The sequence below is a fragment of the Tasmannia lanceolata genome, unplaced genomic scaffold (assembly GCF_043159265.1).
Source record: "Tasmannia lanceolata isolate RefF3 unplaced genomic scaffold, GAP_Taslan_0.1 ptg000037l, whole genome shotgun sequence".
NCBI lineage: Eukaryota > Viridiplantae > Streptophyta > Magnoliopsida > Canellales > Winteraceae > Tasmannia > Tasmannia lanceolata.
Window position 1 is genome coordinate 11,225,611 of NW_027518714.1, and position 27,030 is coordinate 11,252,640.

The 27,030-nt window shown below is 39.6% G+C and overlaps 1 protein-coding gene across 2 annotated transcripts in view; it reads left to right on the plus strand.

The window, feature by feature from the left end:
* LOC143861944 (protein CHROMATIN REMODELING 20-like) overlaps positions 1-26,804 on the plus strand; it is a 58,373-nt gene extending 31,569 nt beyond the window's left edge. For both annotated transcript variants that reach the window (XM_077372912.1, XM_077372913.1), the window contains exons 16-26: positions 30-171; positions 2,772-2,921; positions 3,026-3,081; positions 3,184-3,490; positions 3,601-3,736; positions 4,546-4,607; positions 4,832-5,064; positions 16,106-16,309; positions 16,403-16,481; positions 16,667-16,938; positions 26,313-26,804. In XM_077372912.1, coding sequence (XP_077229027.1) covers positions 30-171; positions 2,772-2,921; positions 3,026-3,081; positions 3,184-3,490; positions 3,601-3,736; positions 4,546-4,607; positions 4,832-5,064; positions 16,106-16,309; positions 16,403-16,481; positions 16,667-16,938; positions 26,313-26,682 — 2,011 coding nt within the window. In that variant the 3' untranslated portion in view covers positions 26,683-26,804. The remainder of the gene's footprint in view (positions 1-29; positions 172-2,771; positions 2,922-3,025; positions 3,082-3,183; positions 3,491-3,600; positions 3,737-4,545; positions 4,608-4,831; positions 5,065-16,105; positions 16,310-16,402; positions 16,482-16,666; positions 16,939-26,312) is intronic.
* Positions 26,805-27,030: the final 226 nt, after the last annotated feature.

The following is a 27,030-nucleotide window of genomic DNA, read 5'->3' on the forward strand; positions in this document are numbered from 1 at the left end:
AAAAATGTGCTGACATGATTTTTTCTCAGGGACAGAAGGGCTGAATTGCTTGCAAAATGGAGACGTAAGGGTGGTGTACTGTTGATCGGGTATGCTGCTTTCCGAAACTTATCCCTCGGAAAGAATGTAAAGGACAAGAATATGGCTGTAGAGATCTCCCATGCCCTGCAGGTGCTATGTTTGACTCAGCAGGAATTTCCATCTTTTTTTTAATTTATAAAATGAGATGGCTTGCGTTTCGAAATTTCCTTTTGTTCTTACCTAGATTAGTTTTTCTTTCCCATTTTTTCAGGTATTCGTTTAATCTTTGTATAAAAGGTCTTCCATTTTTATTTATTTTCTTTTCCCGTCATGCATTTCTATATCCAATTTTCAATTTGGTTCAGTTATGTGGTTGCAACCTGATGCAACAACTTTGCTAATTCAAATAGCCGATGCCACTTCATGCAAGCAAGGGCTGTAAACTGAATTTACAGTCACAAACCTCTTAAGAACGCCCAGAAACTTTATAGGGTCTTGCTGGAATATTTTATTTTTAAATTTCAGATATCAGCAGATTAACTGCTTACCAAAAATTCAGAACATACAACTTCAGGACCTAGACTTTTCTTTATTGGGAGAAACTCTGAAGAGTACAACCTTCCGAAAAGCTCACAAGTGAGGTTAATCTCTGATTTATAGGAAATTCAAAATTGAAAAACTTCTACTGTATGCTGAAGACTTCAAAGGAAAGAACTCTGAAATTTATGGAGTTTATGAGAATGTTCAGAACATTGAAATCAGGGCAATAATTAGAGTCTCAATCATCTTATACCTCAGATCATGCTCTGGAAAGTCCAGACAGAAGCAGGGCAGAAAGTTTTAATTGCTGAAAGTTTTTTGGTGGAAATTTCAGATCCTGGAAAGCTTACTGCAAATAAATCTGATCCCATGGGATATCACGATTCTTGGTATCTTCAAACATGATTCTTGGTATCTTCAAATCAGCCTCAAACAAAGAAGAAATAAAAAGGAAGCAACAACACACGGACTGAAGAGGAAAAATCAGCAAGAAAAAAATAACATGAGCTGAAGGTTATCTAGAAATTGGAATGAGGGTGACATACTATCAAGAAAAATAATAACTTAAGAATAAATTAAATTGAAATTCAAGGACCAACAAAAGAATTTAAGATTTCTTTTGTTGGCAAGATGGGGTTAGTCAGTGATGGGGATCCTGACTTAGGCGCCATAGTGTACCAATGGCTGAGGGGACATAGAGACAGGCAGATGACTTTGATCTGAATGGATGGCCAGATTCTTTGATTCGGATGTTCCAGATTGACAATCCTACGACACATGTTCCAGATCGACAATCCGACGACACAGATGATCAACATATGTTGCAGACATATTATAGATGCCTGATGGGCCCACATATATTTTTAGAGATGATTCAGATTTCATGAAGTGCCGTTTGGATTTCATATGTTCTTTAGAGTTTTTCTTTTAATTATAGAGTTTTAAATGAGTCTTTTATGTGTTTTTAAATTATAGGGGGTAACATGGTCTTTTTCCATCAAAATAGCTTAAGTTCTTTGAATTATGACTGTTTTAAACAGGCCTCACTTATGTATTACGAAAATTTAAGTGGGAGCAAGTAAATTTCTTTGGGATTTTTATTTGTTTGATATAAATACTTTATGTTATGTTTGGAAGAGGAAACACCATATTGATTTGCCCTTTGATGTTGAGAGTTTCTTGGAGAAAAGGCTTCTTCCTCACTGTCTTCTTCTTTAGCAAAAATCCACATGCGATGGTCGGCCCAAAGTGGGACCACATGTGCCATGTGTTTGCCAAGTGGGCCACACGTACGGGGGAGTGTTAAAGTATAAAAGATAAATAACGCCTTTCTCCAACAGCTTAAGCTTTTGGAGAAGTTGGTTAGTTAATACATATGAACCGAGATTATAAAGGTAAGGGTGTTGTTTCCAGGGATTCTCAAAATAGTGGAGGACCCATCTGTTTTCAATGTAAGGGATGGAGACACTATATGTAAATGCATGTGCCCCATTTGGTGTGGTAAGGTATATGCTTACACACCCAATTAGAGGGCTAAGCATTTTAGAAGTATTCATAGTATTTGGTTATAAACATCTTTTACACCAAAATGTAACTCAGACAATTATTTCTCCTACTTAAATGGGTTCTGGCTATATACATTTTCTACTTTTCCATCTCAAGTTTTTACATATAACACTTTCCCTTATGGGAATCAATTATATTACCTTATATTATGCTAGACTTTGTTGTTGTTCCTTATGTTTCTTTTGCTAGAAATAATCGAACATAGCAAACCCCAAAGGGTTCTGTCATTCATCTGCAAGTCGATCTAAATGGACACTTGTCCAACAAGTCAACCCCATTCTTACCCTGTTGTTTAAGGTTCTTTCAATAGAGCTGAAAACACGGCCATAACCGTTATGTCATCGAAATTACCAGACCTAGTTGCTGGTAGCTGGTGGGTGATGTCTGCGTCCTCAACAAACTCCAATAAGATAATATTAATGCCCATAAATGAAGCATAGGGATTAACTTTGGAACTTTCATCCTCTTTTTAATTACATGTTGTGCGTTAATGATATGTTTTCAGTCTTCTTTAAAATCTACAAAAGCTGAGTTTGTGGATCTGGTTAGTAGTTGTTATTGTTTTGGGAAATTCGACACCATGTTTATGTGTTCATGGCTTAAAGGTTGCACTTATTTGATATAGATTAGACTTCTTTTGTCAGAATGGACCTGATGTACTAGTTTGTGATGAGGCTCATATGATCAAGAACACAAGGGCAGACACCACTCAGGCCTTGAAACAAATAAAGTGCCAAAGAAGAATCGCATTGACGGGATCACCTTTACAAAACAACCTTATGGAATATTATTGTGTGAGAATCTCGTGTCCTGTGAACTGATCCTATTATTTAGATTGCTATATCAAATTTCTATTTGAACATAATGATTACTCTTGTGTATTCTTTGTATGGGCCAGATGGTTGATTTTGTAAGAGAAGGGTTTCTTGGAAGCAGCCATGAATTTAGGAACAGGCATGGGTTCTCCACTTTTTTTTGTTCAAGCACGGTTTTCTAGGTTGATTTTAGATTTTTTTGCATGTTTTGTTTCCTTCTGACTGTGTTGTCGTAATGCAGGTTTCAAAATCCTATAGAGAATGGACAGCATGCTAATGCAACTTCAGTTGATGTAAAAATTATGAACCAAAGGTCACATATCCTTTATGAACAATTAAAAGGATTTGTTCAAAGAATGGACATGAATGTGGTGAAAAAGGACTTACCTCCTAAAATCGTCTTCGTAATTACTGTAAAACTTTCACCATTGCAAAGGAAGCTATACAAAAAATTCTTAGATGTGCATGGATTCACAAATGACAAGCTTTCTAGTGAGAAAGCTATGAGGAGGAGTTGCTTTTTTGCTGGATATCAGGCATTGGCTCAGGTATAATCCTTGATTAGGTCATTATCATGTCATGGAAGTTGTAGATGTTTGATGGAGTCTGGTGTGATGCACTGTTTGATCATTTAATCGAATTTTCCCTTCTCTACTAGATATGGAACCATCCCGGTATCCTGCAAATGGCCAAAGAACACAGGGACACCCAAAGACGTGAGGACAATGTTGACAATTTTCTTCTTGATGACAGTTCCAGTGATGATAACATGGACCGTGAGATAATGAATGGAGGTATTGACATTGTTTCTGATGGGCGTCTGCTTTGCTTTTTATATCTCATAATTTTATGCATGAATATTTTGTGCCATGAAGCATATCTTGTCCTATTCTTGTGTCGGTTATTTGTTTTTGATGGAGGAGTTTAAAGCTAATCTTAACCTCGCTTCTTCAGCAAGGTTAATTACAGGAGTGTCTAAATTCAATCGAGTTTTCTAGTTTTTTCTTAACGACTTTTAAAAAGAAAGCTAGAAGAGTAAATCAACATTGATGAAGTGAAGCATAACTTATTATATGTTAAAAGCTAACAACTAAAATAAACTTCTAGGGAATGAATCATGAGAGCCAGTTCTCTCTCTGACTAAGGGGAGCTAATGATGGAATCACATAAAATACCCTGATTAGTTAACTAATCAGAGGTAATATAGTGAAGAGAAAAATATATGGGAAATGATATTTCCACCTCCATTTTCCAGTATTACCACCACCTTTTACCTTGTTTCGCGTGAATGCTTCAAGACTTTGGGCAACTACTCATCAGCAACCGTCTATTCCTGTTTATTTCATTTTGTTGCTTTATTTTATTGTAAGAAACTTTGACTCCAACTGCATTTTTTCCTCGAATCGCAAGAAAGGATAAAGGTTACCCGAGAGAATGTAGTTGTTATTAGCAATTTTCTCAGACAATGCTTGTCATGTTTCTTCTATATCTATGATTCCACCTTTATCACTCAGATAATGCTTGTAATGTTTCTTGTACATCCATGATTTTAGTTATTTTATAATATGGCATGGCATATTAATATTTTCCTTGCTTTGAACAGAGAAGACCAAGAGCAGGAATGGTTTAGCACATAAGAGAGCTGATAATGGATTCTTAAATGAGGTATAGCCAACTTATTGTACTTACTAGTGGTCTAGACTATCATTCGTAATAGTGATAAGTTTTACATATTTCTTTAACTGTCCCTGAAGGTAGAGGAATTTTGTCGATAGTTCTTCACTTGAGGCATATTTTCAAAAAATATGTTTAACATGATAGTTATTTTGCTTGAGATCATCAATTGTTAAACAGACCGTCTAATGGCCCTTCACGTCATCTTTTCCCAGGAAATTGGCTGGTGGAAGGATCTTCTTCATGAAAAAATTTATAAAGAAGTCAATTATAGTGGTAAAATGGTTTTGTTGCTTGATATTCTGTCTATGAGTTCTGATGTGGGCGATAAGGCACTGGTTTTTAGCCAAAGCTTGACAACTCTGGATCTCATTGAGTTTTTTCTATCAAAATTACCACGACAAGGTAGAGAAGGCAAATGTTGGAAACAAGGAAAGGATTGGTATAGGTGCGTATAAATCATCTTTCTGCTTATGGCACAAAATAATTTTTTTACTTTCATTTAAGCAAGGATAATGGATGTAGAATGCCTTAAATTAACAATCAAATGTGGGGCTCTAAAAAGCTTTGCTGATGTGATGTTTCCTCGTTAGTCTCTGGCAGTTCATGTTCTCTTTTCAGTTCACTTTTTGCTTACCATTCAGCATATGCCGTAAGCATTATGCATTCCTAGAATTTCAAGATTTCTGTTGCATTAGTATTTGTTATGTTTGTTTCTAGTTTTGTGAAAAATGAAACATGATGTCCATGCCATTGAATATAATCTTGATTGAATGTGATGCAGAAGGAGAACCATAATGATCGGCCTAATCAAGAGGCTTCTAAAAAAAGCACTTCATGAGATGATTTTAATGGCAATTTCCCCCTTTCTTTTATTGATTGAGACAGAAAAATGTCCTAGTAAGTAGAAAAACAGAAAGATAACAACCAATTTATTCGACATTAAAGTCTCCATTCACCAGAAATTTGAGTTCATTTGAAAGCTCTACCCTGAAGCTTAAAACGATACCGATATTTAAACTAGCAACATTGAGGTATCAAACTCACAGTTGCTGTTATTGTGAGAAGAGAGGAAGGAAGAAGAGTGAGGGAGAAGGTGGAGTCTCCTTGAAGGGAGCTCCAATATGATATTAATATATATATATATATATATACACACACACACACACACACACATTGTTTTGAAAATCTTACTATTTACGATTTGATTTATGATTCTTAGGCAAAACGATTTGAATCCCATGATTGAATCTTAATTTGTATGGATCTTATGATTTTTAATTGAATCCTATGATTCGATCATAAATCGTACGATTCATATGATTCATTCGATTTATCCAAATTAAGTTTTGTGTAAAAGAAAATATAATTTTCTTTCAAAAGACCTCATTTCTTTTCGACATTACAAGAAGTGTTTGAAATTCCTCTCATTAGAAGGAAGAAGACAAAGGAGGGGGAGGAGTTCAAACAAATTGAACCAGTCAAGCACAAAGCATTTGCTTGAGAACATTACTCTCATCGAGGTGGGAGACTACCATAATGAGGACAACATTGACTCCCGTCTTTTATGATTGATATTTGTCATTTGATGTTTGGGACTTTGAGAGTTGATGTGATCTTGTGTCATTTTTAAAGATGATTATCCAAGACGCATGGGTTTGGATGAGAATTAGATGATTAGTATGTGTCAAGTTTGTCAACAAACAATTCGTATTACAATATTGGATGCTAATCATGGTAGTTTGTTTCGATTTGAATTAATTAATTTGGATGAAAAATGAATAATTGGCTATCTTTATTCTTTAATTTGTTTATATATATATATATATATATATATATATATATATATATATATATATATATATATGAGGAAAGTGTTGGTGAGCTTAAGCTCACCAAACTTATGGTGAGCTTAAGCGCCCAATCACATTGGGGCCTACTTTGTTAGGATGATCCAAAGCATTCATATATATATATATATATATATATATATATATATATATATATATATATATATATATATATATATATATATAGAGAGAGAGAGAGAGAGAGAGAGAGAGAGAGAGAGAGGAATATGTTTGTGCGCTTGAGCGTTGGAACCAAATGGTGCGCTTGAGTGCACCATTCACATGGGTCCCACAATTTCTGTGAGGATCCAAACCATTCATTTGCAAGGCCCTATCATAGATAGGGTGTGTACCAAAAATCAGCTCCATTGAATCATCCTAACCCCTCCAAAAGTGGAGGGCAAAAATGGGCAGATTTGTGGTCTGTCCATTTTGACCTCCACAAATGGATGGGTTAGGATGATCCTATGGAGCTGATTTTTTGTACACACCCTAGCTATGTAAGGCCCTTTCTAGTGAATGGTTTGGATCATCCTAACAATGTGGGCCTCATTGGTTTGAGAGCTCAAGCTCACCGTAAGGTTCCAAAGCTCAAGCTCACAATCCTTTTCCTCATATATATATATGTAAAATAAAAATTATAAACAAATTAAAGAATAAAGATAGCTGATTATTCATTTTTCATCCAAATTAATTAATTCAAATAGAAACAAACTACCATGATTAGCATTCAATATTGTAATACGAATTGTTTGTTGACAAATAATGTATGTCCATTTTGACCTCCACAAATGGATGGGTTAGGATGATCCTATGGAGCTGATTTTTGGTACACACCCCATCTATGTAAGGGCCTTTCAAATGAATGCTTTGGATCATCCTAACAAGGTAGGCCCCAATGTGATTGGGGGCTTAAGCTCACCATAAGTTTGGTGAGCTTAAGCTCACCAACACTTTCCTCATACATGGGAAAAGTGTTTGAGCTAGAGCGCATATAAGCTTGTATGAGCTAGAGCTGGAAAACGAGGGGGGGTTGGGCTACATTGTTTGAGTGATCCGAAGCATTCATTTGATAGGCCCTCATATAGATAGGGTGTGCCCAAAGAATCAGCTCCCTGGGATCATCCTAACCCTTCAAACTGTGGAGGCAAAATATGGATAAATTTGTGAAGGTTTTATACATGTCCATTTTTACCTCCACAAATCGTAGGGTTGGGATGATCCTATGGAGATGAATTTTTGGGCACACCCTATCTATATAGGGCCTATCAAATGAATGCTTTGGACCATCCAAATAATATAGGTCGTTTACCCCACGACCCTCCCAATCGTCAGATCCTGAAAACCACACGGAGAAGAGAACGTGACAGAACAATGAAGATCCTTAGTCAATTGACTAACAAAAAGTACGTTAATAGGGAAACAAGGAACACATAAGACATACGATAAAGAAAGGCCAGGGGAAAGAGAGGCGACCCCAACTTTAGAGACAGGAGAAGCGCTCCCATCAGCTAAGGTAACAAAAGTAACAGATGAACACGAACGAAAGGCAGAAAGAATACCAGAGACAATTCATATGATGGGAGGCACTTGAATTAATAAGCCACAGCCGAGAGGAACAGACCGAACAAGAGGGATCATCACTACCCGGCTGAGCGAAGGTGGCACTACAAGCATGTGGAATACAGGCAACGGATGTCGCAACAGAAGCCACCCCCGCTGTTCGAGGGGGGCACAACTTAGGATGAAGATCATAACAAAAGTCAACGGAGTGGCCATCCTTGGCACAATGAGTACAATGGTGAAAGCCACAGCTACCAGAGTAGCAGTCCCCCCCGGAACTTGAATTACCGCTAGAGTGACCACCAAAGGAACGATGAGTTTGGCCGGAGTGGCCATCCTTGGCACAATGAGTGCAATGGTGAAAGCCACAGCTACCAGAGTAGCAGTCCCCCCCGGAACCAGAATTATCGCTAGAGTGACCACCAAAGGAACGATGAGTTTGGCCAGACTGAGAATGAACACCCGTAGGAGTTGAACGCGAGGAAAGAGCCACAACGGAGGTGCCTCAGCTGGAGAACAATAACTAACCACCAACAAAGAAGCACACTAAAGGGGTGCACAACCAATGGCGACGAAGTACCACTTGGAGAAAGCAACCGTAAAACACGTCCCCAATAGAACAAGAATCACAACAACCTGAAAAGGAAAGAAACCAACAACCGAACCAACGGGGCGATATAAAACTAGCCCACCACAACAACGATCAACAGGGCGGGGATCACAACGACGCTGATCAATCAACCAACAGGGCGCACAACAAAGGGGCGCACACCAACCAATCATCCAGCAGGAGAGATAGCTTCAGCAACGACAAATCGACAACCACAACATGATCATACAACAACAAGGCAAACAACCACAGTGCCACACAACATCACACGGCTCAAATAAAACATGAAGAGGTATCCATGACAACAAGTATAGCAAGCCACAACAACAAGGCGTATAGTAACACAAACTACTACAACCACAACGAATGCGCAGATCTACGTAAAGCAACTACACACCATGTAGAAGCACCAACAACATCATGCGGCTCCGCAACAGCAACACATACGACTCGCAAAGTGAGTCTACCAACAACACAGAGCATGTAAGGACCAACCAACAAAGCGAACCATTAACAAAGAGGGCACAACTACATCAGCCCGGAGTCACCAACAACACAATATTCCATCCTTGGAACTGGCTTAATGCCTTCAACTTGCAGCTGAAAGAATAATTTCAAGGCACCACACGCCTCTCAGACATTTCATCAAACAGTTGGCGGGCAATTTTCATATCAACACGATCTCCATAAAAGGCAACTATTACAGAGAAGGAGATGACAAAGAATAGGATGGAGTGGAGGGAAGGGAGTGCTCAAACCATAAAGAAAGGGGTTATGGGGAACGGGAAAGAACCCAACAAGGGTCCTAAGTTTAGGGATTTATGAATGTAGAAAAACAAGAAAGGATTTGGATTTTGGGGAAAGGGTGGGATGGATTGACGAAGGGGATATGGGAATTTGGGAATTTACAAAAGGGTTGTGGGTGTGGGATAAGGGATTAGGGTTTGGGTGGATAGTCCAAAGAATGGAGGCTTTTGGGAGTAGGGCTATTGGGGGTGTGGGATTTGGAAAAGGATCTAGGGTTATTGGGTGTGGGATTTGGACAGGGGTGTTACGGCGGGTTGAAGTGTGGAGTCACAACAGCGTGGAGGGTGGGAATGTATTAGGGTTAGAGAGAGAGAGAGAGAGAGAGAGAGAGAGAGAGAGAGATGAGAGGGAGAGATTTGCGAGAGAGGGTGTCTCTTCCTTTCTTTCCTCCTTTTTCCTTTTTTCTTTTTTTGTTGTTATTGTTGGATCAGATTTGCTCTGATACCATGCTATTGTGAGAAGAGAAGGAAGAAGAAGAGTGAGGGAGAAGGTGGAGTCTCGCTGAAGGGAGCTCCAATATAATATTATATAACTATAAGAACTAGGGTTACAAGTAAAAGACCAAAAATACCCTTTAACATCTCTAACAGTTGCAAATTAACATTCTATGACTAAATGAGAAACTCATTGTTAGCATATATTTTCATGTTAAAACAACTACAATAATAATAATGAGTCTTGATGTTCTATATGCTATTTTGGATTTTTCATATTAATATGAATATCAAACTTATTTCGCTAAAATAGTCACAAATGGTCCAAACCATTTGGACACTATTTCACATGATAGCCGTTGCACATGATAGACGCCGTTACGAATGCCCACCTAAACTATAGTACAAACCATTTGGTCACCATTACACATGATAGCTGTTGCACATGATAGACGCCGTTACGAATGCCACCTAAACTATAGTACAAACCGTTTGGTCACCATTACACATGATAGCCGTAGTGGCAGTTATTGATGGGGGAAGGGAGAACCTCCAAAGGAAAAGAGAACACATTGGAGTGTAGTGATATGTTGTTAGGTGTATATAAAGAGTACCGATTTATGTTAGTTTTATTTATGATCTTTATTTGTTTCGCCCTCATTAAGGGTATTATCATCATTGTAGAATGTTGTCGATGTTAATATAAGGCAAAAGAGGTCTCTTGACTCCTTAAGCATTTTACATGTCTCTCCTAGTTTCCTTCACTTCTTCCCATCATCAATGCTCTATCCAAGCAGCATGGTATCCCCAGAGCCAAGTTCCTTGATTGCTTTTCTTTTTCATGCTTCACCCTACACTGATCACAGTTGATGTCTGTTGTCAACCCTTATTTTGTGGCTTTTTGCAAGGGTTTTTCTTCCTTAATAATTTTATTTTCCCCTACAAAGATTTGCAATCAGCTTCTCAATTGAATACTCCTAGCTCACATTATCACTTCTCATCTCCTTAAGCGTTTCAATCTGCTCCTCGCACTATTCATGCCACCTTTAGTCATCCTACCTGGAAGGTGACCATTAATGAGGAGATGAAAACTCTTCAACATGACAACAAATGGGATTTTGTTCTTCTCCCTCCTGGAAAGAAATCTGTTGGATATAGATGAGTCTTTGCTGTCAAGCATTGCTCTAGTGGTAATGTGAGAGGTACAAGGCACGCCTCATTGCTCAGGGTTTCACTCAGAAATATGGTCTTGAGTACATTGCTACTTTTCCCCTGTGGCTTATTTGGCATTGATTAGGGTTCTAACTTTCGATCATTGGCAATCAGAATTGGCTTCTTCACTAAATTGATGTGAAGAATGTCTTCTTGCAAGGATTTATGCTTTTGGGGAAGGGAACATGTATTGCCTTTGTAAGTCTATATATGGTCTTAAGTAGTCGCCGCAAGTATGTTTCCACAGTTTCAACAGAGTGATACATGACACGGGCTTTCATCAATGTCACTTAGCTCATATTGTTTTCATTCACTCGGGCACCTCTCTGGCTGGGCTATTCTTCTGGCTACTTCTTTCATTACCTTTGTGAAAGGATAGCTTGGTTGTATTTTTGAGGTTAAGGATTTGGGCAACATGAAGTTCTTTCTTGATCTCAAGGTTGCTTTATCTAGATAGGGAATCTTTCTTTCTTGAGCTCTTGAACAACACTGGAGTGCTGGGGGTGCAAACCCTCTCATTCCCCCATGGATCTAAAGCACTCCCTCCATGCTAGTGAGGGTGATCTTTCTGGTCCTTGGGCTGAGTACCAACGTATCGTGAGCTATCTGATCAACCTGACAATTACTCGACCGGATATAATCATTGCTGTTAGCGTGGCTAGCCAGTTTATGCATGCTTCTCATTCTCCACATCTAATTGTCATTTACCACATCCTTCACTACATCAAGTCCGACCCTAGCAATGGACTTGTGTATCATCAATATAGTTATTTGGATATCAGTGGTTACAGTGATCTCGGGCCAGATCTTCTACAGGTATCGCTCTACTCCTGGATATTGTGCCTTTGTAGGGGAGAATCTTGTTTCATAAAAGAGCAATAAACAACATGTTTTTTTTCTTGATTTGCTCACTTTTGTGCTGAAGTGGAATATAGGGTTTCATCTCTGAGGGCATGTGAGCATTTGTGTCTTCGTTCCCTGGTTCTTGAGTTAAGATTCTTTACTGGTGGACCCATGCCGCTTTGTTGCGACATGCGGCAATAAAATAGATACCCGCATTGCCTCTGATCATTCTTGAGCAATGCAACTTATTTAAGTTGATGTGCACCTTGTTAAGGAGAAGCTCAAGGATGGGCCTCTAGTGATTCTTTGTGTTCTCTTGTCACAATTTTTATGAAGGACGTAGGACCTCACTTCTTGTGTCAAGTTGGGCATGTCCTGTTGTCAGCATGGTTAGCCAGTTTATGCATGCTTCTCGTTATCCACTTCTAGTTGTCATTTATCACGTCCTTCCGCTACATCAAGTCCAACCCTGGCAGTGGACTCGTGAATTGTTGATCTGGTTATCTGGATATCAGTGGTTATAGTGATGCAGACTACAGTGATGCATAGATTTTGTACAAGTCATCGCTCTACTCCTGGATATTGTGCCTTCATAGGGGCGAATCTTGATGTGCAATTTGTTGAGAAGAAGTTCCGTGATGGGTGTCTAGTGATTCCTTAGGTTCTCTCGTTACAATTTTTATGAAGGATGTAGGGCCTACACTTCTTCAAGATACTTGTGTCAAGTTGTGCATGTTGGATTTATTGTCTCCAGTAATGTATGTTAGTGTCATCTATGTTCTTTATTTGTTTGACACTTTGACCCTTGTTAAGGGTATTATGGTCATTGTAATATGTTGTCTATGTTAATATAAGGCAAAGGAGGTCCCATCTCCTTTAGCATTTCTCACTTCTCTTCTTTTCCATCTTTTCCCTCTCTCTCTCCTTCGTTTCTTGTCATCATCAATCTACATGCATCCAAGGAGTGGGCTAAGTGCAAAAGACTGATTTAGATGTCAAATTCTTCTTTTCCATCTCTTCCCTCTCTCTCTCCTCCGTTTCTTGTCATCATCAATCTCCATGCATCCAAGGAGTGGGCTAAGTGCAAAAGATTGATTTGGATGTCAAATGATGCCCACGACCATATATCCCTCAAGTCAACTCTTGTGGTGACCATGACCCCTTCAAGGGAAGAAATTGTTCCTTCTTCGATTCTTAGACTATCATTTCTTAGTGGCACTTGGATCCCAGAGTCAAAATACATATCCTGGATTTAAAATATCTTGAGAGCCACCTCCTTAATGGCACTATTATAAAATTCATTGAAGTTCTTAGGAAGAACGAATTTAAGTTCCCTTGTCTAAAACTCTGTCTCTGTCTCTGTGTCTCTCTCTCTCTCTCTCAAAGAAGTCCTCCCAATTTTGATCTTTACATTTGTGTTGTAAGGATAGTTTAGGAACGACATGGAAATTCCTTGATTGCTATGATTTGTGGACACATACACGAGTGTTGCGTGTCGACAGGGACACGGAGTGTCGGACACGGCAAACCCCCAAAAGTTAGAAACAGAGACACGGCCAAACTAGAAACGGGGACACAGAAAAACCAATAGGATACAATGAATATAATATTGGAATTAGAGTTTGTTTAGGGTTTTAGGTTTAGGAGGGGATATAACAGCAAATATTAGTTAAAGAAAACCTAAATTAAGAGTTTATAATATAGAAGAGTTAATGATAAAAGAGGTAAACACAATATTCAATAATAAAACAGAATGATAAAAGAGGTAAACACAATATTCAATAATAAAACAGAATCTCACACTTGACACGGTACAAAATTGCGTCAACATGGCTATATTATGTACGACACTTCTAGCAGTACATTTACAAGTGTCGAAAGGAGTGTCGACACTTGTGGACACGGGTGTCGTGTCGAACACAACACGACACGCATGTCAGCGATAAATTCAAAGTGTCGGTCTTATCAAAGTGTAGATTTCTTGTTATGATCAAGCAACCAATCCTTCTCATCTCAAGTGAACAATTACATAATGGATAAAATATTTCAGTCACCATTTTGTTTTAGTCATGGATTGAAATGTTTCGTTGTTCCGACTGTTCTAGTATTCTATTTCAAAAAAGACGTTACAAGACTTGAAATTTTTTAAAAACAGAAATGATTTAGAAAAATAGTCTATGTTTGGATGCACGTAGTTGGCTTCTAGAGTAGTGATGAATTAGAACTAAGGTAGTCAATAGGTGTAATAGTGGTGAAGTAGTCTCCTCGTGGAGTAGTGGTAAATAGTGTTTAATTGCCAACCGAACTAGTTTCCTAGTGCGAAGTGCCATTACCTAAATAAGGGGGCGGTACGGGTACCATTACCAATATAGATAGATAGAAGAAAGAGAAAGAGAGAAAGTGCTAAATCCCAAGATTCTACTGGCAAAAAACCGTATTTTTTTAAGTTGATGGGGGACTAAAGGCAACATACAACTAGCCCTCCCCGGACCCCGCAATGGCGGGAGCTTCGTGCACTGGGCCACCCTTTTTTATGGGAGACAAGGCATGCCACATGGGCAGACAAGGGAGAGACGAGGCAAGTAACCTCCTAGTAGTTTGAATCAAATCATGCAACCAAACACCACTAATAGATAACATGGCACCCCAAAACCATTCAAAACACATAGTAAATCCCAAAAATTTTGCAACCAAACAGAGCCATAAGAAACCATTTCGTCTATCAAATTCAACAAATAAACACACAATTTACTACTTAAAACATATACGAAACGTATGCAGGCAGGAATTAGCTCTTGATGAGTCTACTTAATATCACAATTCAGTTAAAAATATGTTAAAAAGGACCAAAAATAAGGTTCCTCCTTAGAATTACAATTTTTATGCAGGCAAATAGGTTCCCCCCCTCCCCCCAGGTGTAGAATGCAATCGATGTCATATTTAGGCCTTGAATTCTATCCCCTGTAAGTTTTTATGCTCCCTAATTTTACAATATGAGCCCAAAGGGCCTTCATCTTTAATGCATGCCCGGTATATCCTAGGGGTATTGTCGTAATATGAAAACTGCATAGGTTTAGAAAACTTAGAAAATCTCATATGTATGCAAAAGAGGGTTTTTTGATGTGCTTTAATGTGAATCTATGGAATTGATAGCTAAGGTCTGAATTTTAGAGCTATTAGATTCCCCCATCCATCATTTTCTCTATCGAGATAGTTTACCTCTTTTTCTAGGAAATTTTTCTGACAATCTTTTGATGTGCTAGTTGTGTTTCTCATTCTCTGTTTGTAGTCTTATTGTATGTTATTTTGTTATTGAGTTATTAACCTGAAATGCTAAACATTGTAATTTTCCATAATTTGTTGGACTAAAAGCTTGATAGCTAAGGTCTGAATTTTAGAGCTATTAGATTCCCCCATCCATCATTTTCTCTATCGAGATATTTTACCTCTTTTTCTAAGAAATTTTTCTGACAATCTTTTGATGTGCTAGTTGTGTTTCTCATTCTCTGTTTGTAGTCTTATTGTATATTATTTTGTTATTGAGTTATTAACCTGAAATGCTAAACATTGTAATTTTCCATAATTTGTTGGACTAAAAGCTTGATCTTTCTATAACACTTGGATTTTTGGTTTTCATGAACTCAAGTCAAATCCATTTGGAGCAAAATAGATATTATTATTTGTAGTCTTAGGTCAGATTAATAATTGACCGAAACTTTTGCATGCTTTAGCCATGTTGTCAATCAATTAGTTTTGGTAGATCATGTAGATCAGGCACATCTTGGCAGGTTAGCAGGCCAATTCACTAGGAAATGATATTGTTAGGTGAGCTTTGACCTCTGGTGTGCAATATTTGGGAGCAAACTACCATTTATGCATTACTTTTAAATAAGACCACTGTTTAAAAACTCCCCGAATCAATCATGAACTCCTTCAAGTTCACTCTGTCTTACCTTGGCCGTGTTTCGTGGGAGCTTGGTCCTACCAATTCGAACAATTATTAACTCCTTTGAGTCAACTTTGTTTTACCTTGGCCTTTTTCTCGTCCAAATCCGAATTTTTAAACACTGAATAGGACTACTGTTTGAAGAAAAAAAGGAATTTTTTATCAACTTGAGGCGCCTTTTTTGGGCCCCATATCTCAAAAGGTAATGGCTATTTACATAACAGGCTAGATGGAAGTACAGAGGGGTCTGAAAGGCAAAGGCTTGTTGAAAGATTTAATGAGCCCGCAAATAAGAGGGTAAAATGTGTTTTGATATCAACTCGTGCCGGATCGCTGGGTATCAACCTTCACGCTGCTAACCGTGTAATTCTTGTGGACGGATCATGGAATCCTACTCACGATCTTCAGGCTATATATCGGGTTTGGAGGTATTGTGACCCCAACAATGCTTTGTATTTTCTTACAGAAACACATTTAATTTTTGTTAAATGTCTTTAATTTTTTTTTTCTCATTCTTGTAGATATGGTCAAAATAAGCCAGTTTATGCATATCGTTTGATGGCACATGGAACCATGGAAGAAAAAATATATAAACGACAGGTAAAGACAATGCACAAATAAAGATGCATGAAGTATTTAATCTCTTCTTGAGGGAGCTACATGTTATAGTCATTTACATCCGTCTTCTTTCAAAACCTTTTCTTCATCAATAAAAAATGAAAGGGAAGAAAGTGATTGCTGTGACTGAGTTCTGAACAGAATGTTACTAAGAGTTTTCTGAACAGGTGACAAAGGAGGGCCTTGCCGCAAGGGTGGTCGATAGACAACAAGTACACAGAACTATGTCTAAAGAAGAGGTACTGCATCTCTTTGACTTTGGTGACGATGAGAATGCGGATGCTGTGCCTGAGAAGGACCAAGAGAGCCCATTGCCATCCAGTCAAGATATGATTGATGAAGTTGTAGGTTGTTCCAAGCAAAAACTCTTGCCTCTATCTCAGGGGAGCTGCTCTTCTGACAAGTTCATGGAGAATTTACTTAGCAGACATTATCCGCGGTATAATTACTGAACTTCTTATCCATTTTATACTATTTTTCTGCTATTTGCATAAGTAAATATGTTATCTTTTTATACGTCTTTTGTGTAGTGTATTTTGCCGTATTTCATGAATCCTTGCTTATTTTGGATAACTTTTTGTATTCTGTATCATTTTGGGAAATTACATGCTTGCTCACATTTATTTATGCTTTTGTGTTTTGACTATACCTTTGTGGTAGTTATTTAAACATTTTCTATCATGAACAAATAATGCCTTATAAGCTACCTGAATGGGGATGAGTGCTATCTAGACAAATGGCCAACTCCCCCTTGTGAGTTGAACCGAGTCAGGACTTTTTTACTCTGGCTAGAATTCCCTTACTTATTTTCCTAACTCAAGCTAAAAGTCAAACTGTTCTTGTTTTATTAAGAATTATTTCTAGAAAAACACTATCACACAGTGGGAGGTTGTCTTGCTGTTATGCTGCAGTCATGGGTATGAATCTCTCATCTGAGTCGTGTCAAGCTGTCAAAATTTGTAATTACTTAGACATGCTTTCCCTTGTATTGTGTTATCATGTATATGTGCGAGTTTATGCATATATGTGTGTGTCTCCTTGTGACTGCGTGGTACTCTTTAGGCACCCTGGGTTCCATGGGTATTATTAACCATACTTACCCGAAACTTCCTAGTTGGACGGGAAGCTCGATTCGGAAGCTAAATTCTTCTCGCTTTCCAAATTTAGGGGAAGCATGCTTTCCACACGCTTCCTATGCATTTCCTTTTAATTAAGTGTACGCTTCCTATTCAGGTGAATATTTTTTCTTAAAAGAGTGTTTTCTCCTTTTGATAATGTCGAATGAGCGTATTTAAAAAAATTGTGTATTTAAAACTTAAAAATTCATCTTAAGTTTCAAATGAAATGTATATGAATATTTTTTCAGAAACTTAACATTAAATCTAAATTAATAGACATTTTCAAAAAAAAAAAAAATCTACATTAATAATACATATGGAAGTATAAATCCCTATAACTTATAATTCTAATCAGTCACGAAGTCTTCTTTATTACTTGTAATCCTTACCAGCATTAACCCCTCCTCCGTAACCTGTTATAGCCCTACTCTTCCTATACACTTCTTGTTCGCTTCCATTGAGGCTTCTTACATTCTTCATGTTGACTTCCGATGATGCTTCCGACACGTTTCCTCTTTATTTTTTAGAGCTTTTCGCTTCTCGCATTTTCTATGTTCTAAACCCCTCGCTTCCCCGTGATTGTTTTGTGTTGTTTCCTTTTTTCTTTCTCTATTCCGTGCCTATTGTCCTTTGGGCTTGACTATCTCGGTCTGCCTTTTTTTTAATGAAATTGCTATCATTCAAAAAAAAAAAAAACCCTCGCTTCCCACTTCTGCTTCCCGCATCTCTTCTTGCAATTTTTCCCACTTCTTCAACTATGCTATAAACTATTACGTACTTTGGCTTGGTGTAATTTTGTCTTTTTGTTGCAACTTTCAGGGGCAGGAGTTCAATTCAAGAATGTAACTGTCAAATAATAATAAATAGGTCTTTTTGTGTGCTTTACATACTCATAGGGTTGGACCAAGGTGCATTTACATGCCCTAAATGTTTAGATGTCTGATGAACTTGAGAAAGTTTCACCTTTCCTTCTTAACACTGGTTGAAATGCATGGGCCAAATCTTGAATTACATAGAAATTTAACCTGGGACCAGAGTGATATGCCCGAGGTTAGTGCGAGGGTCAAATCTTGATTCACTTAGAAATTTAACTTGAGGACCAGAGTAATATGCCCAATGTTAAAAGTATTTCGGGGATTTGTGGATAAGCCCATGATAAGGTTCGGTGGTGCAGTGCAAAAATTTTATCAATACATTTTTTTAAAGATGCATCATGAGCCATGGCCCACCAAATGGTCTGTGACCCTTGAGTACCATTAGAATTTTTTTATATTTTAGTTAGGCATTAAAGGGTATTGGTTTATATTAAAGGGGCTTAAGTGACGCGTAATTGTGTCTTTTTACCTAACATTATGTAAAGAGGAGACAACAAAACCCATGAATTTTAGAGTTTTGGGCCTTTTTTTTTTCTTTGTTGAGAGATATAAAGACTTCTCTAGGTTCTCTTATTTTCTACCCTAGTGCTATTCTTCAGATAGTTTTAGGGATTGTTTAATGCTAGAATTGTTTATGTGATAGATCATTTAAATTTTTAATTGTTTGGATCCATTCTGTTAGAACTGAAGAAGGTAAAGGAGAATGAGAGAAGATGAGAGTGAGTAAGGGAATAGCCCCCCCTCACTTATGTATATATAGATAAAGAGAAAGAGTGCTATTAAAAAAAACAGAGAAAGAGAAAAATTACAAAGACCAAAGTGCCCTTAGGCACATATACACTTCTAACACTCCCCTCAAGCTGGAATGTATATATCATTCATTTCTAGCTTGGTACAAATATCATTTAGCTTTGCTTTACTCAAGGACTTAGTAAATACATCAGCTAGCTAATCCACTGATCCACTGATCGAGTGAAAGTAGTGCATATCTCCCCCTTTTGGATTAATTGATGTATGAAATGACAATCCACCTCTATGTGCTTGGTTCTCTCATGAAAAATAGGGTTGTTAGCAATGTGGATAACCTCCTTATTGGCGCAATATAGCTGAGCTGGGGATGAGGGAAAGAAACCAATCTCAAATAGGAGAGAGCGCAACCAGACAAGTTCTCCACTTGTAGGTGACATGAATATTCTGCTTCTGCACTTGACTTGGCTACCACGTCTTGCCTCTTACTTCTCCACGACACTAAGTTACCTCCAAGTGGTGGACTTCCTATCTGCTGGTGACCCTACCCAGTCTGCATCACAAATCCTTCCAACTTTTCATGCCCATGCTTCTTGAACAGCTGGCCTTTCCCTGGTGTGCTTTTCAAGTAGCGAAGAATCTGAATCACGGTTGTCTGGTGGGAGGTACGTGGTGCGCTTATGAACTGGCTAACTACCCCCATGGCATATGAGATATATGGGCGAGTGACTATGATATATATATATATATATATATATATATATATATATATATATATATATATATATATATATATATATATAAGCTTTCTAGGTAGCCGTCTGTACCTGTCAGGGTTATCTAACAAGTAGCCTTCTCTCGAAGCAGCTTTGTATTTGGGTCCATGGGAAAAGCAGCTGGTTTCATATCCAAACAACCTGTCTCATTCAACAGATCTAGTACATACTTCCTCTGTGAAAGGGAGACACTACTACCAGAGTAAGCTATCTCAATCTCCAAAAAATATCTTAAACGCCCAAGGTCTTTCGTGGAAAATTCTTTTTGTAGGAAGGCCTTCAACCTCTGTATGCCAGCTGTGTGTCACTCCTTGTTATGATAATGTCATCTACATAGATTGTGAGAAGTACATGCCCACCATTAGATCGATGATTAAATAGTGAGTGGTCAACCGCACATTGATTCATGCCAAATCGCATAATAGTTTCATTGAATCTCCCAGACTATGCTTTAGGAGATTGTTTAAACCTATATAATGATTTGTGAAGCCCGCACACTGAAGAGGACATCTCCCCTTGAGCAACATACCCAAGAGGTTGCTCCATACACACCGCCTCAGTCAAGTCTCCATGGAGAAAGGCATTCTTGACATCAAGCTGAAATAAGGGCCAGCTTCGGTTGACGGCAAGAGAGATCAACACTCGCATAGAGGGGATTTTGGCAACTGGGGAGAAGATCTCTGTGTAGTCAACCCCAAATGTCTGTGTATAGCCCTTGGCAACCAAGTGTGCCTTAAGGCACTCAACTGTCCCATTCGTCAAGTATTTGATGGCAAAGGCCCAACGACAGACCACGGGCTGAGCACCATGAGGTAGAGGAACCAAATCCCAAGTATGAGTGGCATGATGGGCGGCCATCTCAACGTCCATAGCAGCGCGTCAAGCTGGGTAGGCAAGAGCCTCGCGCACATATTGTGGCAACGAAACAGAAGACAAGGAAGACACATAGCTATGAAACAAAGGGGTGAGATCATAAGAAATAACAGAGGAAATAGGATGTGCAGTCGTACGGGAGCAAGTATGTGATGTTATAAGAGAATCTACAGTACCATCAGGAGACATCACAAGAGGGAAGAAGAGGTACCTGAGATAAAGAGGCCGGGATCTCCGGTTGAGAAGACGCTCCCTCGGCCGTAGGGTGATGGATATCTTGTCTTGGACGCCGCTGATAGACCTACAAAGGAGCTGAAGTCACGTGCAATGGAGCATAAGGGGACTCTACGGTATCAGGTAAAACATGAAGAGGGAGAGGGACCTGAGAGTCGGGCATAATGTTACTGCTCTCGGCGGGAGCAGTAAAGGAGGAGACAAACTCAAAGAATGTGACATCGGCGGAAACATATAGGCGTCGCAGGCAAGGGTTATAACATCATTAACCCTTCTGGGTGCGAGAGTATCCCAGAAAGGCATGTCGCTCCGCCCGAGGATCTAATTTATCCGGGCTTGGTTAGAGGTTGTGAACAAAACAAACACAACCAGAGACCCGTGGAATGATGGGAAATGGATCTCTCTGAGGATGTAAGATCGAGAAAGGGGAGGAACCATCTAAAACTGAAGATGAGAGCCGATTAGCCTGGAAACAACCTGTAAGGATGGCATCACTCCAATAGGGTTTAATGACCTGCATTTGAAAGAGAAGAGTACGGGCCATATTACGAAAGTATCACAGTTTCTTCTCAGCTGCACCATTTTTCTGTGAGGTGTAGGCACAAGAGGACTGATGAAGGATGCCATGGGTGGATAAGAAATCGTGAAAGTCAGAAGAGAAATACTCCCTAGCATTATCAGTCCGCAAACATTTTAAAAGTACAATCATATTGGGTAGTAATCTCAGCATGAAATGCGCGAAAAGCATGAAAGACCTCTGAGTGGTCTTTAAGTAAAAATAACCAAGTCATACGAGAGAAATCATCTACAAAAATGATAAAATATCTATATCTAGAAAGTGATATAGTCCGTAAGGGACCCCATACATCAGAATGCACGAAATGAAAAGGACGCGAGACTCTAGTAACAACTCTAGAGGGAAAAGACACACGGCGATGCTTTCTTGGTTCACAAGACTCGTAGTTAAAAGACTGAACCGGAGAAGAAATAGCAAATGATTGTCGAAGCTTCTGGATGAAGGGGTGGCCGAGACGGCAATGCCACAAATACGGATCAACTGAGCTATGCAAAATAGTGCGAGGAGGGATAACAGTCGAGACGATAGAGTCCATCCACCTCATGGGCCAAACTAATCATCCTCCCAGTTGAGAGATCCCGAAATACACAATAAGAATGAAAAAATGGGACAGAGCAGTGAAGATTCTTAGTGATATGGCTAACAAAAATTAAATTGAAAGGAGACTTAGGGACAAAGAACCGAGGACGAAGTAAATGCCAGAACGTGAAGAAATAACACCAATATGGGAGATGGGAGAGGTGGTCCCATCATCAAGAGTGATAGACTGGGTTGCAGAGTGAAAAGGCTTAGAGGAACTAAGAAAAGAAGAAATACATGTTATGTGATTGGATGCCCCAGAATCAATGATCCAGGCGCTGGAGGTAGTGAGAAGAGAGGCAGGTGAACTACCTTGCTAAGCAAAACCTTCAGTAGATGGTCAGCTGCTGGCACGCATGTGCTGAACCTCCACAGAGTTGGCCCTGGAGACATTGAAAGTATCACCGGGTGCTGTTGCTGTGCTGGCAGCAGATGATGATGTTGGTGCATCATGAATACTGGCGGTAGTGATATGAGTAGAACGGTGGGGACGGATCTCGGGATGCAAGGCATAGCAAGTATCCACATGATGTTCAGCCACCTGGCATTGAGTACAATTAAGGGTGGCCACACCCACCAGTAACACGACCACCACCAAAATCGCGGCCACCTCCGCGGCGTCGACGACCCCTACCACGGCCAAAGGGACCACCACCACGACCAGAACGGTCACCACTATCATATGCGGCGAGCGCAAAACCATCAACAGAGACGGCATGAGAGGAATCACCCAGTGGACACTGCTGGGCACGAGATTAAACCTCCGTGAGGGCGGGAATGGAGCCAAAGACAATGACTTGCTGTCAAAGGTGCAGAAAGTCAGGGCCTAAGGTGTTAAGGAAGTGGACAATGCGGCGTTGCTCCCGTTGCTGAGCGAGAACGGTCAGATCAGCTGTGAGGGGCATGAAGACCTCTGGTTGCTGACATAGGGAAACAAACCGACTGTAGAATGCAGCTAGAGGAGTATCGCCACGCTGGAGACGCATCCACATCGAGCAAGTGGCACAAATGCGAGTGAAATTATCAACCCTAGAATAAAGGACAGCCGTATGCTCCCGGATTTCCTTGGATATCTTCAGGCACATCACCGTGCCAACGATAAGAAGGGCCATGCACTGCCAGAGAAGAGTGTGGATCAAGGCATCATCGTGCCGCCATCGAGCAAAGGAAGGATCCGTGGAAGATGGAGGATCACGCTCAATGAAATCGACCTTACCTCGAGCCAGAATGTAGGTCTCCAAGAGGTAATTGGACCCGTCGAGTTTTTACGAGGTCATCTGTGGGTAAGAATGCTCCGCAGAAGGAGAGTAACTCGAAGGAGCCACAAGTGGAGGAGTCGAGCTAACAGGAGGATCCATAAAGACCAAGAGAGAAGAAGACTCTCAACCACAATGGTGGATGATAAACAAGAGAGGGGCGACAAACAAAGATCACACTACTGGCACGGCCATGATACCGTGGCTCTGATGGAGAGACATAACAGAAAGAGATATACGAGCACTAGCAAAAATGAGAATGGAGGCTAGGAGACAAAATCGGAGCTGCGGAAACGAAGGAAAAGTACATCAAAAAGAGGATTTAAGCCATGAAGGAGAGAAAGATGGAAAAAGAAGAAGTGGAAAACCTCTTAGATTAGAGTTTCAAGTGGGGAAGCACGATAGGGTGAGAAAAAAGGGTTTCGAGGTAGAAAAGAGAGAGGAAGTAGGGGTTTAGGGGCTAATGATGGGTTTAGGAGATGTTAGGGTTTGGGTGGTGTGGGGGGTCAAGGAAGAAGAAGTACGGAGGGGGTTGCAATGGTGGTCCCTAGGGGATCAAAATCCTAGGGCTCTGATACCATGTTAGAAGATAAGAAAGGAAAGGAGAATGAGAGAAGAGTGAGTTAGGGAATAGCTCCCCCTCACTTATGTATTTATAGATAAAGAGAGAGTACAAACACCAAAGTGCCCTTTGGCACATATACACTTCTAATGCATTACAACAACTTCTTGGACTGATTTAGCATGTAAAAACCTTCCCCGTATTGCATCAATTGTGATGAGAGCCTAGTTTGGGCTGAAATTTTTTAAGAATAAATTCCATATGGCCGCAACAAGAGTTCGGGTTAGAGGGGGTTGTCAAAATCCTCCTCTAACCCAAACTCTTCTTGCGGTGTTTTTAAATTCCATATGGATTGCTACAAGATTTAAAACTGTGGTGATAGTAATCACACATAAAAAGATCAGGTGTTGAACCCTTTGATCACCCTCCACATGTTGAGTTGGATGTGAGGGAGGGGAACCCTAGAGTTTCCCAATTCATAAAGAGGGGCCTGGGGATTTTGATATGAAGGTTGATATCTGGTGGGAATGTTGCCTTGTTTCCTACATATTTGAGTTGTGGTGGGAAACCCAAAATAGGAAAGTGGGTCTCTTTTAGGTTTATCTGGAAAACCTAGCTATAAAGGACTCCCTCACATGACCAATGTGGTGGCTATGCGTGAGAGAAAAGGCTATTCTCTTAGTGGGCTTCATAGAGAGAGAGAGAGTCTTTTTGGGGTTTTTTCTCGGATTCCTCTTGGGGTTTCTAATGGGTTGTTTCTCGTGTTTCTCTTGTGTACGGTCTTGGTTGAGAGGATGGTGAGAAAGGTTGCAGTTTGCGGGTTTGCAAGTAAATCCCTTTGTAATCCTTGTAATTTTGTTTTCTGATAGTGGAAGATCATGTTCTTGCCCATGGATGTAGCATTTGGCTGTGCCATGTAAAATCTCAGTGTGCATTTTGTGGTTTGTGTTTATTTCTACTTACCCGTTTATTTGCGGATCAGATTTTGGGTGGCGAATTTTCTCAACAAGTGGTATCAAAGCTCTGGTTGTAAGTTGCAGTTAGCCCAAACCATCCAAGAACAACAATGGACTTGAGTCTTGACCATCTTGGTCATTGGGCTTCGCCTTTTTCTTTAATAAAATTTTTACCATTCAGAAAAAAAAAGCATCCAAGAACATGGACCCTCCCTGTTAACTACAATTGCCACTACTTGAGGCTACAAAAATATCTACAAATAAGTTACAAGCGAATTAGGGAAACAAATTCAACTCTATAATGAAGACCCTCCTGTTAACGAAGACTAGTGTGCATCAGTTTTTTTATTTTATTATTTTTATAGTGCCGCTGGATCCAATCATAAATACTGTAGGAAGGCTGCTAGAAGATTTCTCCCAAAGAAAAAATTAAAAAAAGGCCACAGCATTCGACTGATTTCCAACAGGATTCTGGTGACCCTCACGCTCAAATACAGATGAAAATCTAAGAGCGGTGCCGGGGGGGTGTGCGCTGTAAAATACTTTCACATAAAAGATATACCATATTCTTAAACCCTAAAACGTGAGTTTTATATGCTGCAAGCATACATACGAATCCAACTCCTAAAATTCACTTAAGGGTGTGTCAGGTTTCTATGTAAAAAGGGGATTCATCGAGACCATGGCTATGGGATGAACCCCGCCATGTCCCATGCAAATCTATATTGGAACATGTTGACATGTGATTTGACACCGTCCCACCAAGAATCCGCACAACACAGGTTCCAGCAATTAATCTTGGACTCATTTTCCTAGGCCCTTTGTCCAACAAGAAACATGTCCCATTCAACCAATACCATGTGGTCGCCTCATGATGTTCTACAAGATCAATGGTCTTGATTTCACACACATGCCTCCCTATGCTCTCTTTACGATGCAAAAATGCCTTTTACCATTGATCACAAGGTCTTCTCACTCAAATCCCTATTCAGTTTCCCAAATGAAACACATGGCATCATCTTCTTTTTTATTCAACAAATCCATATGCAGTTTCCTAAATGAAACACGTGACATCTATACAGATTTCATACCAATTTTAATGAACTGTTTTGATCTCATACTGCATTTTTTTTTGGATTGTCTACAAGACATTCTGTTGTTGATAGAGCTTGTTATATGTTCTGAATGATTCGAGTACAACTTTGCATATGATGTGAGAAGATTCAATTGTAAACCATTGTTCTCTTATGCTGTACGCAGTTGGATTGCAAATTACCACGAACACGAGACTCTTCTACAAGAGAATGAAGAAGAGCGGCTATCGAAAGAGGAACAAGACTTGGCCTGGGAAGTATTCCAGCGATCATTAGAGTGGGAAGAAGTACAAAGAGTTTCTTTGGACGAATCCACATCTGAACGAAAACCTGTAACAACGGTAGCACCCATAATGGAGAACAGCTTGAGACTAACCAAGAACAGTTTGAGGAATCGCTCGGTTCAGCGTAAGTGCACGAATCTTGCACATGTGTTAACACTGAGAAGCCAGAGGACCAAACCAGGGTGCAGCACCATCTGTGGAGAATGCGCACTCGAAATCAGCTGGGAAAACAGGGATGGGAAACCCAGATGAGGACGTATCTGTTCATATATTTAAGTTTGTATTTTGTAGGGACTGTAAATTCTACACAATAAAATCACAAACGGGCATTGGTTATACGAGCTTTATAACAACTTGATTCTTTTCTTCTTCCACACAGCCGTCCGCTCCACCCGCTACAACGCCTTTGTTTCTTCCCTTATTTGTGGAGAAAAGGCTTTCTATCGTGTACTATAAGTTTATAACTTCGTGCTGTTTAGGAAATAGAATATGCATTCCTAAAAACAGTATATACAATTGGGCCAGAGAGGGGGTTTGAGATGGTGGTGAGTGAGGAGAGCGTGGTTGGGTTGGAAAACAGTGAAAAATATTTCCTATTTA